The following is a 14,620-nucleotide window of genomic DNA, read 5'->3' on the forward strand; positions in this document are numbered from 1 at the left end:
TCCAAGGTAGCCCACCGTTGGGGGTTCAGAGCAACCCCAAAGTTACCACACCAGCAGCTCAGGGCGGGTCAGGTGCAGAGGTCAAAGTGGTCCCCAAAACGCATAGGCTTCAATGGAGAAGGGGGTGCCCCGGTTCCAGTCTGCCAGCAGGTAAGTACCCGCGTCTTCGGAGGGCAGACCAGGGGGGTTTTGTAGGGCACCAGGGGGGACACAAGTCCACACAGAAAGTACACCCTCAGCGGCACAGGGGCGGCCGGGTGCAGTGTGCAAACAAGCGTTGGGTTTGTAATAGAAAGCAATGGGAGACCAAGGGGTCTCTTCAGCAATGCAGGCAGGCAAGGGGAGGGGCTCCTCGGGGTAGCCACCACCTGGGCAAGGGAGAGGGCCACCTGGGGGTCGCTCCTGCACTGGAGGTCGGATCCTTCAGGTCCTGGGGGCTGCGGGTGCAGTGTCCCTACCAGGCGTCGGTTTCTTAGAAGCAGGCAGTCGCGGTCAGGGGGAGCCTCGGGATTCCCTCTGCAGGCGTCGCTGTGGGGCTTGGGGGGGCAACTCTGGCTACTCACGGTCTCGCAGTCGCCGGGGAGTCCTCCCTGAAGGGTTTGTTCTCCACAAGTCGAGCCGGGGGCGTCGGGTGCAGAGTGCCAAGTCTCACGCTTCCGGCGGGAAACACGAGTTATTTCAAAGTTGCTTCTTTGTTTCAAAGTTGCAGTCTTTGGTGAACAGAGCCGCTGTCCTCGGGAGTTCTTGGTCCTTCTAGATGCAGGGCAGTCCTCTGAGGCTTCAGAGGTCGCTGGTCCCTGTGGAAAGCATCGCTGGAGCAGTGTCTTTAGAAGTGGGGAGACAGGCCGGTAGAGCTGGGGCCCAAGCAGTTGGTGTCTCTGTCTTCTCTGCAGGGTTTGTCAGCTTATCAGTCCTCTTCTTCTTAGGTTGCAGGAATCTGAGTTCCTAGGTTCTGGGGAGCCCTTAAATACTAAATTTAAGGGAGTGTTTAGGTCTGGGGGGTTAGTAGCCAATGGCTACTAGCCCTGAGGGTGGGTACACCCTCTTTGTGCCTCCTCCCTGAGGGGAGGGGGGCACATCCCGAACCCTTTTGGGGGAAACCTCCATCTACAAGATGGAGGATTTCTAAAAGTTAGAGTCACCTCAGCTCAAGACACCTTAGGGGCTGTCCTGACTGGCCAGTGACTCCTCCTTGTTTTTCTCATTATCTCCTCCGGCCTTGCCGCCAAAAGTGGGGCCGTGGCCGGAGGGGGCGGGCAACTCCACTAGCTGGAGTGCCCTGGGGTGCTGTAACAAAGGGGGTGAGCCTTTGAGGCTCACCGCCAGGTGTTACAGTTCCTGCAGGGGGAGGTGATAAGCATCTCCACCCAGTACAGGCTTTGTTACTAGCCACAGAGTGACAAAGGCACTCTCCCCATGTGGCCAGCAACATGTCTGGTGTGTGGCAGGCTGCTAGAACTATTCAGCCTACACGGATAGTCGGTTAAGGTTTCAGGGGGCACCTCTAAGGTGCCCTCTGGGGTGTATGTTACAATAAAATGTACACTGGCATCAGTGTGCATTTATTGTGCTGAGAAGTTTGATACCAAACTTCACAGTTTTCAGTGTAGCCATTATGGTGCTGTGGAGTTCGTGCATGACAGACTCCCAGACCATATACTCTTATGGCTACACTGCACTTACAATGTCTAAGGTTTTGCTTAGACACTGTATGGGCATAGTGCTCATGCACTTATGCCCTCATCTATGGTATAGTGCACCCTGCCTTAGGGCTGTAAGGCGTGCTAGAGGGGTGACTTATCTATACTGCATAGGCAGTGTGAGGTTGGCATGGCACCCCGAGGGGAGTGCCATGTCGACTTTGTCGTTTTATCCCCACTAGCACACACAAGCTGGCAAGCAGTGTGTCTGTGCTGAGTGAGGGGTCCCCAGGGTGGCATAAGATATGCTGCAGCCCTTAGAGATCTTCCCTGGCATCAGGGCCCTTGGTACCAGGGGTACCAGTTACAAGGGACTTCCCTGGATGCCAAGGGGTGCCAATTGTGGAAACAAAAGTACAGGTTAGGGAAAGAACACTGGTGCTGGGGCCTGGTTCGCAGGCCTCAGCACACTTTCAAATCAAAACTTAGCATCAGCAAAGGCAAAAAGTCAGGGGGTAACCATGCCAAGGAGGCATTTCCTTACATCAGTATTTATTGGATTCGAAAAATATGTGCTGTCATTAGTTTTCCAAATGGGGAGTACGTTGCACTTTTGGTGCTTTCCACACCAAAACCTATTTACCCCAGCAAATGTTGGGAGGTTTGACCTGCTGAAATTCACCTTCAGAATAATTGCAGATGGTGCAGTAATTCCAATCCACCGGCGTGTATGCACAAGGATTGGAAGAGTGATATAGAAGAGCTGTTTCTTCCCAACAGCTAAGAAAAGCCAGAGGAATTATTAGAGAAGGACACAGAGCACAGGTTAATGCCCTACTTTTCACTTGAATAATGGTGCACACAGAAATTGCTTTTATGAGACAGCATCATTTCTACCCTGCCTCCCTAGAGACCATCGACACTTGATGCTTAACAGCGTAGCCTGGGCAATGTGGGCAAGGTGCATGATAGGGCTGCCTCACATGCCAGGAGTGTGTGGTTGCTCTCTAATTGGGGGTGTACATAATGTAATAGGGTGCTCACTCATTTATTAGAACTGTCACATCATATATTACATTAGAATGGGTGTAATTAAAGGTAGTTCCGACATATGTGAGAAGGACCTCAAACAGGTGTTTTGGATATCAAGAGGAGTAAGAATATATGAAGATCTACATCAAGGAATGTTGACAGCAACACAACAAAATGTTCACATATTAGTATAATGTGCCAAAATAGATGTTGAAAAATTTTATAAACAAATAGAGGAATTGGAAAAAGACATCGCAAAAGAGGAAAAACAAGATGTGTTAGATCAATTTTATAAAAACATGGGAGGAGAAATTAGAAATATTAACTGGAAATCAAGGTGAGAAAGAAAACGTTTCTGAGAGATAAAGAAGTTTATAAAACATGGAGAATATCTAAATACTCAAGAAAATTGAAATATCCTTTAACCTCCTATGAGCGGCTGGACGCCACAGCTCCAAACCCCCTGCTTCTGTAGTTTTACTGGTGGGTGCCTCCCTCCTGCCACTCCACTCGCCCCCTCCACCTATCCTCAGCCTGCCTCCTTTTACCTCTTCTCTTTACACTGCCTCCCTTCTCTTTCCCCTACCTCGAATCTGGAGTGACTCCCTCCCCACTGGCCCTGTCCCTACCTTGGCTAACCCTTCTACTGCCAGCCAACACAAGTGGCACTGCGGCATCCTGCATAGGCCCTATAGGTGCCACAACTGCACCCTCACATGCCCTGGCACTGTTGGATCACTGAATGCCTTTTGCTTTGTACTTCATGATGCATCTGTATTGCAGTGTTTTGAATCTTATATCCTTCACGTATCATGACTCTTCTCCCTTGCCTCTAAAGTCCCCCTCCCTGTTCTCCATCAAAACCTTAATAAAGAATGATAAAAGAAAAGAAAATGTGAAATCCTAATGAAACAAACTAAAGGCTTCTAAGAAAAAGGATGATAATGGTGAAATGGGTGGTGCATTCAAAATGAGCAGTGACATAAGTATAGCAAGTACATCAGAGGAAGATGGAATAAACAGACAAAGCTCAAAAGACTAATTTGTTCCATGAGTTTCAACTCATGGATTGTGACTGGGAAAGGGGTCACTGGAAAGGCAGCATAAGAGGAAAAAGAGAAAGACAAGGAGTAGGGGGTAAGGAAAATCAGCAACATGACCCAGGACAAGGACACAAGATGAGTCAAAACAATTTAAATGAAGGGGCAGACTTTCATTAATTTATCTGAAATGGAACTGCTGAAACAAGGACATGAAATTTTGGAAATGGGATTGACGGTCTTCCCCAGAGTTAGTTTTAATTAATGCACAAACAGGATTGATCTTGCAAAATTCACTAGAAAATTGAAATTGTGAAAATGTTGTAAAATATTTCAAACAATAAACTGTGAGGGAAAAAACAGAGAAGAAATTGAAGGTCTAGCTACAGAAAACATAGAAGATCTGGTTTACATTCACACATTTGGAATATGAGGTAGAAGAGGATATCCCACAGGGTAACCACTGGAAGGTATGATTATGAAAATAAATAAAACTATATGCTGTGGGATGAAGAGAAAATGCAAAGTTGCACAAGATTTACCAAATGACCAAATAAACACAGCAAATCAATATCAGATGTTAAAAAAAATATATAAAAGAAAAGAGTGGAAAAGAGTGGAAAAGATGTCCCAGTAGTGCTAGTAAATAATAGAGGCACTGTATTCAACACCTCAGAAATGACAAAGAAATAGTAACAAAACCTTCAGCTAAAGATGGTACAATAATGATCCAGGATAGAAAAGCTTATAAAGGTGAAGCAATGCGCCAACCAGGAGATTGACAACAATATTCTATGATAACGAAGAAACAGTATACTAGGTCAGTTAATTAATAATGAGAAACTAATCCATTGGTATGGAGAAGGTCTCATTGAAAACGATGAAGATACTTTTCCAAAAAAGAAGAAATTTAGAGACTAAAAGGAAGCCACCAGGAAGATCAGTATTGGCCTCAAGTAATAGCTGGCAAATACAGCAGAGTATAAAAACTATTTTTGGTACCCCTAGTAAAAGAAAAAAAAATGTACATAAAGGATATAAAGGCATTTCTATGAGGTGCTAATCAAATAAAATTAACTTGCAACAGATTTAGTTAATGATAGCAATAGATGCTAATGCACTATACTTGAGAGTGAGGCATATGGATTGTGTTAAGGCATATAGAGATTATTTGTGTATGAGATCAATAATCTTGAAGCAACATACAGAAATGTTATGTCAGATATTAAAATACCGCTTAGAGAACAGCTATTTCCTATTTGAGGATAGAGTATATCACCAGCTTAAGAGGTCTCTGATGGGATCCTGGTTCCTACCTAGCTACATGAATTTGCTCATGGACTGGTGGGGAAAAAGGAGCAGTCTGGGCAGAAGCAAATGAAATATAGCTCAACAAGGGTACAACTTTAGTTAAAATCCATTTACAGTTTATTTGTACTGTGGGAAGGAGAAAGAAAACAATATAATATAAATAATGGTCTTCATTTGTAATTCCACTTTGAAATGAGTAGAAAAAGGATGAGATCACCTGGTTGAATTTTAAGGTGTTTTTAAAGAATGGAATAAAAAATACCGCAAGCTATATGAAATTCTTGGCAGAAAACGGTCTGATACATGCAAAGAGCCAACAACTGCAAGCATTCAAGAAATATGGAGAATTTATGAGAATACAAATACACTGCAGCACAGAAGGGCTATATCAGGCTGTAGAAAACAAACAATTGAAAGATTTAATCAGAGATACGATACAAATGCAACATTAGAATAAGTAAACGAAAAAGTGAAAATTAAAGACAAAGAAACTTCTTATCAAGAGTGAAGAAAAGATACCATTACAAGAAGAAAATGCAAGTAAAAGAAATCAGAAAGATCATGAATAAAGACTGGAATGTCTCCCACTAATGATGAAATAACGAGTGGACATATACATTTAGGAAGATCAAATAATTGAAAGACACATCAACATCAAGTTACACTGAAAAAGTTGAGAAACTGGAAACCTTGAATGATAAAGAAAGTACATTTTTAAATGTTAGAAGTGTAAAGCGTGTGAAAGGCTTTAGAAAGGAAAACATGCAATATACTACATACATCCATATAGTAAATCATAACAGACAGAATAAACTGGGAACCCTATTATGCCATCTACACCCAACAATGACCATATAATTTTTATTATGTTGGTAGTACAACATTTCCTTTAAAATGATGTCACAGAGCATCTTGGAACAGTATAATGATGAAAAATATCCAGTTGTAAGATATTTCTTGAAAAAAATGTTTATAACAGCAAGTTATTAAAGCTCTTTGAAATAGAAAGGATACAACATCAAAAAGAGGGGGCATCAGAACATTCCAATTAGGTAAAAGGGAATCATACCATATCTTTCAAGTAGAAACTTTGAACTCACAAGGGCTGAATAAGGATGACGAAATGCATATACATCTGGTGAGGAATGCATTTAATAGGAACACAAAAATATAAGAGAAAGAAAAGAAAACTGTTTCACTTGGACCATCACACTTAAAGATAGTATATTAAATTCTACAGGAGATATAAATGAATTGTTTAATATTAATAAAGTGTGACTGAAACTGAGCCTTGTTATGACTCCAGTTTTTTCGAACTCTAATAAATGGAAATTGTGGAGCAGTCTAAAGATTTTTAATTCCTTTTTCACTATGATCATGTTTTATATTTAAAGTTTTCAAACATAAATGTAGAAATGGAGTATGAAGGAGAATTCATAGAAAATATGTAAAAACTGTAAAAACAATTTGGAAAGTGTCAAGCAATGCATAATTTCTGAGTCTGTTTTTTACATCTATATGAACATGGAATGAGAGAAAAAGAAGTATCAGAATGAAGCACTTCTGTTCTTGAGAAGACGAGTATATTGATGGTTAGGTCTGAGTTTATCATTCAAAATTAGTAAAGAATTGTGTTTAGTACTATTGTATGTTTTTTACATTTTTTCATAAGCAAGTCAACTAAATAATTCAGTGTATTTGAGATATATTGTTAGGTCGTGTAGTCTGCACCCTCTGTTCCTTTACCTCTTGCTGAAAACATTGTATGAAGTGGATGACAGCGACTGAGTTGTGTTATGTAGCTCAAACAACAGAAGTGTCAGGTCAATATATGGATTACTTCTATTTATGTTTACTAGCTTTCTATATATATTTTTAAAACCTCCCCACCTTTGTGAAGTGTGAAAAAAATGAAGAAAAAAGCATCAAAAAGGGGGTTGGTGTGGCAGCAGGAGCATTGCCAATGCCACACAGGTCCGTAAGTATTAGGCATCCTGTGAGCTAACCATGTCTTTCTGATTCACACAAGTGCAAACAGTGCCTCATGCCTGATGCTGGAGGTCACAGGATGGAACTTCCGCCGGGCCTAAGGTGAAGCTCAAGGATTGTTGGACATTGGCTACTGCCTTTCTTCACTGTCACTCAACCCTGAATGACTTTAGAAAAATTTATATTCCTGCTGCTGGATGTCCCTCAGAACCAGCTTCAGGAAATAGAACAGGGTTGATGCAAAAATATAAGGGCAAAGTTTATAATGTACTCAACGCTGATTCTATATTGCCCATGTGGACTCTCTTGTGACATGATAATCAACCATGAGACAGAGTGGATCGTAATTGTCACAGTAACTTCAGAACATCTTTTCTGTTATGCGTGGTTTTATATTGCATTTTTCTGAATCATGAAAATGCATGTTGAAAGAAACTTAAAAAATGTATATGCAAATTTAATCGCAGAATTCTAGAGTTGGGCCAGTTTGCACGTCACACATACCCAAAGCACATTAATAAATTAATACATATGTACTTATCATATTGATTCAATTATATTAAAATGGCTTAACAAATCACAAATTATTAGGAATTCTTTTCAACCACTAAACAGTAGCAACAGAAGCTGTGTCTTTTCATTTCGCACAGGCAAGCTGAATATATTTTCTTTACAAGAAGTACTTCTATCACTGTGAATGTTTTACATGAGTGAGGGCCGGCGGACTCTAGACTTTTACTACAGTTGCTAGGTAGGGCGGAAAACCTTTTTTTCTGAGCTAGAAATCTGGAAGGCAATGTTCATCTTCCTTCATTCATGAAGGATACACTTTGTGTTTCTTTTGTGCTTAATATGTATTCACTTGATAGTTTCACAGATTAAGGCAATAGGGGAAACCGCTGATCTCTGTTGTGCCTGTGGCTTTTTTACCACAAGGAACTGTGCAATCTAAGTGTGATGAAAGGTCTATCTTACTATCCTGACAGGTGTGTCTGCAAAAAGGGCTATGTAGGGGATGGTGTCCGGTGCTTTGGAAGCATACTGGAGCGCATGAAAGATATGAACACTGAAGTTGGAGTGTGGCAAGGAAAGCTGACCTCAGCTATATCACTGTTTGGTATGTAGCCTTGCAAGTTTGCCTAACTGGGTGATGCCATGCTATTTCTTTGTTATCAAATTTGCCTTGATACACAACAAGCTATTAATGTAATTGCATATGTTCTTCTTTCACCTTTTAGCACAAGTGCTAAATTGCAAGAATATAATTACGTAACCTTCATGTTTTAAAATGAAAATTTCCTTAAAATGGTTTGTGTTATTTCACTGATATTGTTTTTGGGACCTTCAAATACCCTCAAAGGGAGATCTAGGGTACATGACTAAGTAGAAACTGCTATAAAGGTACAGCATGCTCAATGCTGAGTAAACAAAAGAGTTTCAGCAGTAAGAAACTAGAAATCATGATCAGAGTCCCTTGGAGTTCTTTGTCTGTTCCATTCGTATGACCCAACTCTGTTATTCCCCCTACCTTAGTGGGGGACAGTTAAGATTTCCTATCCAATGTGAAGCAAAATCTGGATTCTGTTAAAGGCAAGGAGGCGAGTTTTATGGTTCCCTTAACTTTACTGCTCATCCAGCAGCACAGAGGAAACTTTATACCATTATCATATTGCAACTATACTTCCCATGAGTTTTGTAATAAACACCAACAACATACTCCAGCCAGTATGAATAGTCTCAATAGTTCACAATTTTCCTGAATAAGACCACCTTTTTCTCTTTGCTTTGATGTGACACCATATTCCTCATAGCCATTACAATTTCTTCCTCCGATTTTCTGACTCCATCTTTTGAAATTTGCCTTAACTAAATTAACCACAGTTAATGCACTTATTTTCAGGGGGCTCAGGAAAAGGGTGACCATGCAATATCTTCATATGTTTGTATCAACTCTAAACATGTTCATCCATGTTATTTCAAAATACTTCTGTACAGTACTGGAAACTTACCTTTTCCCCTTTTATTTCATCTCTGTGTCCTTAATAGAATCCAGGCTTTCTTTTATGTTTTTTACATCTACATTGCATCTACATTCTATGTCATCACATGGAGGGCCTATCACACTGTTTCACAACTTAACCAAAACATTACAATCCACTCCTTCAATAGGCTTGAAACCAATTTTATAAATATTGACTTATATGACTAATCTGCTTCTTTCATGATATCTTCTAGATGTGTGCCTATGCCGTAAAGGCCATTGCACCCCTAACAGAATGTACTCCAAACATCATAGTATCTACATCAGTCTGTTCACCTCTTTAATGATCTTGCCAATAAGGGTGGGGCCAGTGCTTGGTGAGGGGGTTTCAAAGCAATCAATCATTGTCTCACACCTTTGGGCCTCAAATCCCTATTATTTTCTACACACGCCTTTGAGACATCTGACCAAACACAACTTCCTGTTCTCTACAAAGATTGGATAAGATAATGTCTTACAGTTTGTCTTTGTTCTTCCAGAAATATCAATTGTTACTCCTTCTGGAGAAAACAACATCCTACCACATCTTAAGCTCTGACATCACCCTTCTACACAAAATAAAACAATATAACATAGTGTGCTTGGTATCTCTTTAAAAGATTTATGTCCATTATCCTCCAAAGACAAAAATACCTCAAAAACATTGTTCACAACCCACAGATGTTCACACCATGTCTAGAGAGTTATCTGCATATATACTTAACAGTCTGCATTCAAGATGACAAGTTCACCCACTAGTTCCCTATCTACATACACATGTCCTGCCAAAACAGTTAACCTTCAAGAGTTCCCTGTCTGGTACGCTTTGCCCTGTTTTTTCAGTTCTTTGAAAAAGAATAAAATGTTTACTATAGGTGCTTAAGCTGAAGCAGCATATCCCCTACACAAGCTAGACCATTTAGTGCAAGCTATGCCATCCTATAGCATTTGAGTGTTCCAGAGTGTTGGGCCAGAAAATACCTTTGCATGGTGACAGAAGTGCAACCCTGTCCTGAGTGCCCCAGCTGCAATGATACCTGGATCACTTGTATGGACTTTTCGTAATGAGCTAAATTTTATCATGCACGAGCACCATGACCCATGCATGTCTTATGGGTAGCAGCCCAAAGCACTATGCTCATGAGTGGTTAAGGGCTGCTTCCCTTGCCTGAGAGTGACGCCACAATTGGATGACATTTTTCCATTGGGGAAAAGATCACTTTATTAGAAATTTCGGATTGGGCACTTTTCCCCTCACATCAGATGTTAAAAGATGGTCATAAAAGCCTGTTCAGGGAGGAGACCTATGCAAATATTCTTTTGGAGGTCAAGAAACAAACAATCCGCTTCCTGTTATTCCAGCACACGTTAGGCACCTAGAATTTTTACCTACTTTCACTTTTCCTTAAACCTAAAATTAGACTGTGCAATTAAGCCCTAGCCTTTTGTAGGAGAACAGTGATAGCTGTATCAGCCTATATTTATGTGGCATGGAAGAGCAGGATCTGAGCTGGGAAAATACTGCCCATGTTTTAAGATGGTATTTTGAACTTTATTATCAGAGTCTACCTATGTTTCTATAAAAGACTTTGGGGCTCGTTATGAGTTCGGCAGACGGTTTATACCGTCCGCTGAACTTCCGACGGGGGGGTTGCCGTCATACAGGCTACATCCCTGCCGGCCCCATTAAGAGTTTCTTGCTAGCTCAGCAGGCTGAAACCTGAGTTTCTGCCTGCTGGCCTAGTGGGAAACAGCCTACAGCATTTTCTCCGGCTCATAATCGAGCCGGCAGCAATGCTGTAGAGCGCAGGATGCACCAGCACCCTTGCAATGTTCACTGTCTGCTAAGCACTTGGCATGGGCAGTGCAGGTGCCCCCCGGAACCTCCAGCACCCATTTTCCACCAGCATTTTTATGGCGGTGGTACCGCCATGAAACTGCTGGCGGAGAAGGGGGTTGTAATCCCCAGGGCAGCGCTGGTTGAAGCGCTGACCTGACAGATAGGACCACCGCCACCTCCAGACCACTGGGATCTCCGGTCCTGGTGGAGCTGGCGGTTTCCGTCAGCTGGAAGGCCAGGGTTGTGATGAGACCGCAAGACTCATAATGAAGCCTTTAGTATATAAAAGCCTTGATGTTAACAAACCTTCTTGTACAGCTATGTTTTAATGGTTTATATCACGTGGTTGTAAAGGAATACTGCAATAGAGAAAACCTTTTTGCGCTTGATGTTAACTCCTCGCAGTAACATGCTGATTGTCTAAAGGTGCTAATTGTGAGCTCTAACAAGTTAATTGTCCTGCTTACAAAAATATAGCAACCTTGGTATCTGTTTTTGCCTTTTAATATATTAATTGCACTTTAGTGGCACTAAAATGTTGTGGGCTCAATCAAATTCTTTTAAACTTGTTCGACACCTTTCAGCAATTTTATGCTTGACCTCTGGTTTGATTTTGGATTTCATCAAATTAAAGATTCTTAATAAACATTTCTATTTTTAGCTTTTGCAACTCTACATTTATAATACACAGCATCTTTTAAAGGTTGCATTTTTATTGCCATGGCCTTTCTTGGCTGAGCACAATAATGTTTTGTACTTGTGAGTCAGCCGCCATCTCAACACCATTTTGGCCTCCTATAATCATAGGGCCAGATTTGCATTTGAAAGACTTCTCCTTAGATGTAGTGTTTTTCATTTTCTGTAATGCTCAGTGTTGCAAAGCATACTGGATTATCACCTGAATTGATGGCGACAATCTTTGCACGATCCTTGTCAGATTCATCAAATAATTAATTCCTGATTGAACACTTTCCTTATTTCTTTACTTATTGCCTGATTTTTGTTTCTTATATGAGCTCAACGACACTTGTACTGAAACAACTTGGAACCCTAGATTGGTCCATAATTAATTTCAGAAACACTAAGCTCTGTGAAAATGAGAGTGCCATGGAAAACTGCTCCCAAACCATAGCTTTGACTTGTGCCAGGAACAGCATGTTGCCCACACACAGTATTATTCTGATTCTCATCGACCTCACATATGCTAAAACCCAGAACTGAAATGTCTACTTCCACTATATCCCCTTTTTCTACCAATTTCTGCACCTCCTGAAGAGAACCAACCGTTCCCTGTGGCTGGCCCTTCACAACTTTAGAAGAAGCCTACCCTGTCACTGGCAGAAGCAGATCACACTGAGGGCCTGCCTGACCTTTGTTTCACTAGTCAGGTTGGCACTAAACTCAGGGCAAAGGGAAGAACTGACCAGAGCCACTTTCAGAATTAGACAAAGGGATGTCCTCCAGGCTAGACTGGGAATAAAAGATGCATCCCCAGAACCTGAAATAAAAAAACTCCTGGATCTGTGAAGATCAGACAAAGGACTGCCCTGCCCCACAAATCCTAAAGGAAGACTGGACCTGCTTGCCTTGAACGTAGGACCCCAGAAGTGACTCTAAGGGTCAGTTGGCTGCCCTCTTGTTTGAGTTACAGGGACACAGCAATCTTTCAGAGGCCTTTCCTGCTCTCCAGCTGACCAGACCCAATAGACCTGACAGCCTTAGGGTGGTCTTTCCCCAAACGTTTTGCCTTCATCCCTCCTGTTTCTGCTGAAATAATTTTTGCTGGCTTTAGGACTCTGCCATTTTACCACTGCTAACCAGTCCTATAGTGCTTGTGGTAACTCATTAAAGCATGGTCCAATTGGCCTGCACCTTATCGGCACATTTAATTTACTTATATGTCCCTAGTGAAGTGGTACAACATGTACCCAGGGCCTGTAAATAAATGGAACTAGTGGGCTTGTGGCACCTATTGTGCCACCCACTTACTTAGCCTTTTCAAACCTGCTATTGCAGCCTGTGTGCAGTTATAAACTTCCAATTCAGCCTGGCAAAATATCCCTGTTGCCAGGCCTTACCTTCCCTTTTTAACTCTAGAAGTTTCTTCTACTTCAAAGTTGCACCAGGTATAAAAATAGTATCTTCAGACCTACTCTTCAGATCACTCCTGGGCCTGCAAAGGTCACCCAGAAGGCTTGCCTGTACATCAAAGACCTGCCCTGCTGCCAGAGGCCTGATTTTTTTTGTTAAAGGACTGCTCTGCTGCTTGAGAACCGCTGTGCTGCTGGGACCCAGACCTACCAGAGTGACTCCAAGGGCTAGCTGGCTGGCCTCCTGTTCTGAGCTACAGGTAGATAAAACGCTTTGATACCTTTTAATGTGTTCTTGGACCTTGCCTGAAATGAACCCTCCTGTTCAAACATGCCCACCAAGGCCTGGACCTTTGGAAATAGTGATAAAGGTCCCCATACAGACAAAAAACAAAACTTTATGAAAATTGTCACCCAAAAAGTGCTCTGAAAACCGACAAAAGACAGGAACTTACCTGTTTACCAATCCACCCAAGGTGCATTGCCAATCGGCGTGACTTTGCCGTAGCCTCCGCTATATTCTTTTCCACAGCAGCAAATCCTGATCAGCGGATCATTACTGGATGAGTAGTTAAAGGTAGGAGAAGCATAATTGGGGTTTCCTTGTTTTGATATTGTATACTCACCTAAAGCGTGCCCGTTAATGGCGAGCTTTCACTCACTTTCTGCATAAAGATAACCACTCTCTGTTCCTTTTAACATCTGTGAGAACTTTGAGGAACCCATCCCTTCCAACTTCCTAGGATTTTGCCTTAGTGCTCATTTCATGCATCTGTAGGCTGGTCGTTTACAATTTTTTCTTCAGAAGGCTTTGATAAAAGCATTTCACACGGCTACAGCATCACTCAATAATACTATTTCGATATAAATGGCAATCCCGCCTTGTGCAGCCCTGAAGGCATTGTTCTCACTGGTGTGAAAGAGAGGCATAATTTAAGAGACTATGGGGGTTATTACAACTTTGGAGGAGGTGTTAATCCGTCCCAAATGTGACGGATATACCACCAGCCGTATTACGAGTTCCATAGGATATAATGGACTCGTAAGACGGCTGGTGGTATATCCGTCACTTTACCGTCACTTTTGGGACGGATTAACACCTCTTCCAAAGTTGTAATAACCCCGTATGTATAGCACACAAGGTATTTGACAGTTAACCAGAGGTTACCTATCCAGCATTCTCCATCGTTATCGAAGGTCTCTATCCATATCAGTTAACCAAACACCAGAAGTCACCATCCCAAGGCCTACTGACTATTAGCCACATCACATGCAGAAAGTTTATTACGAGGTCCTTCCACAACCAAGGTTTTCTGTTCTTCCACATCTCAGAATTGATGGCAGCTTCTAGCTAACAGAAGAGTTGAAATCACATGAGTGGATCCACCTCCCAGTGAAGAGGATTGGTTGCAGTATTTACCAACATACCATGATTGTTAGGTGACATATACATTCCTCCAGCCACCAGCATCATAACCAAAAGATATCCTTTGCGGCTTTATTAGGAACTAACTCTGTTACTAGGTGAGGTTACCATATGTTGTGTAGACCTGAGGTAATATGGTTTACAATGACTGTCTCTTTCCTAATATGGGAGTTATGGTGTTCTCATTATTTCAAAATGTACATTCCTTTTATGTCTTGAGTGCTGTATGAAT

At 41.8% G+C, this 14,620-nt stretch overlaps 1 protein-coding gene across 1 annotated transcript in view; it reads left to right on the plus strand.

Annotated features, from left to right (window-relative positions):
• STAB2 (stabilin 2) overlaps positions 1–14,620 on the plus strand; it is an 805,158-nt gene that overhangs the window by 91,870 nt on the left and 698,668 nt on the right. The window contains 1 exon segment of the mRNA XM_069228991.1: positions 7,999–8,129. Coding sequence (XP_069085092.1) covers positions 7,999–8,129 — 131 coding nt within the window.

This window comes from Pleurodeles waltl, chromosome 4_1 (assembly GCF_031143425.1).
Source record: "Pleurodeles waltl isolate 20211129_DDA chromosome 4_1, aPleWal1.hap1.20221129, whole genome shotgun sequence".
Taxonomy (NCBI): domain Eukaryota; kingdom Metazoa; phylum Chordata; class Amphibia; order Caudata; family Salamandridae; genus Pleurodeles; species Pleurodeles waltl.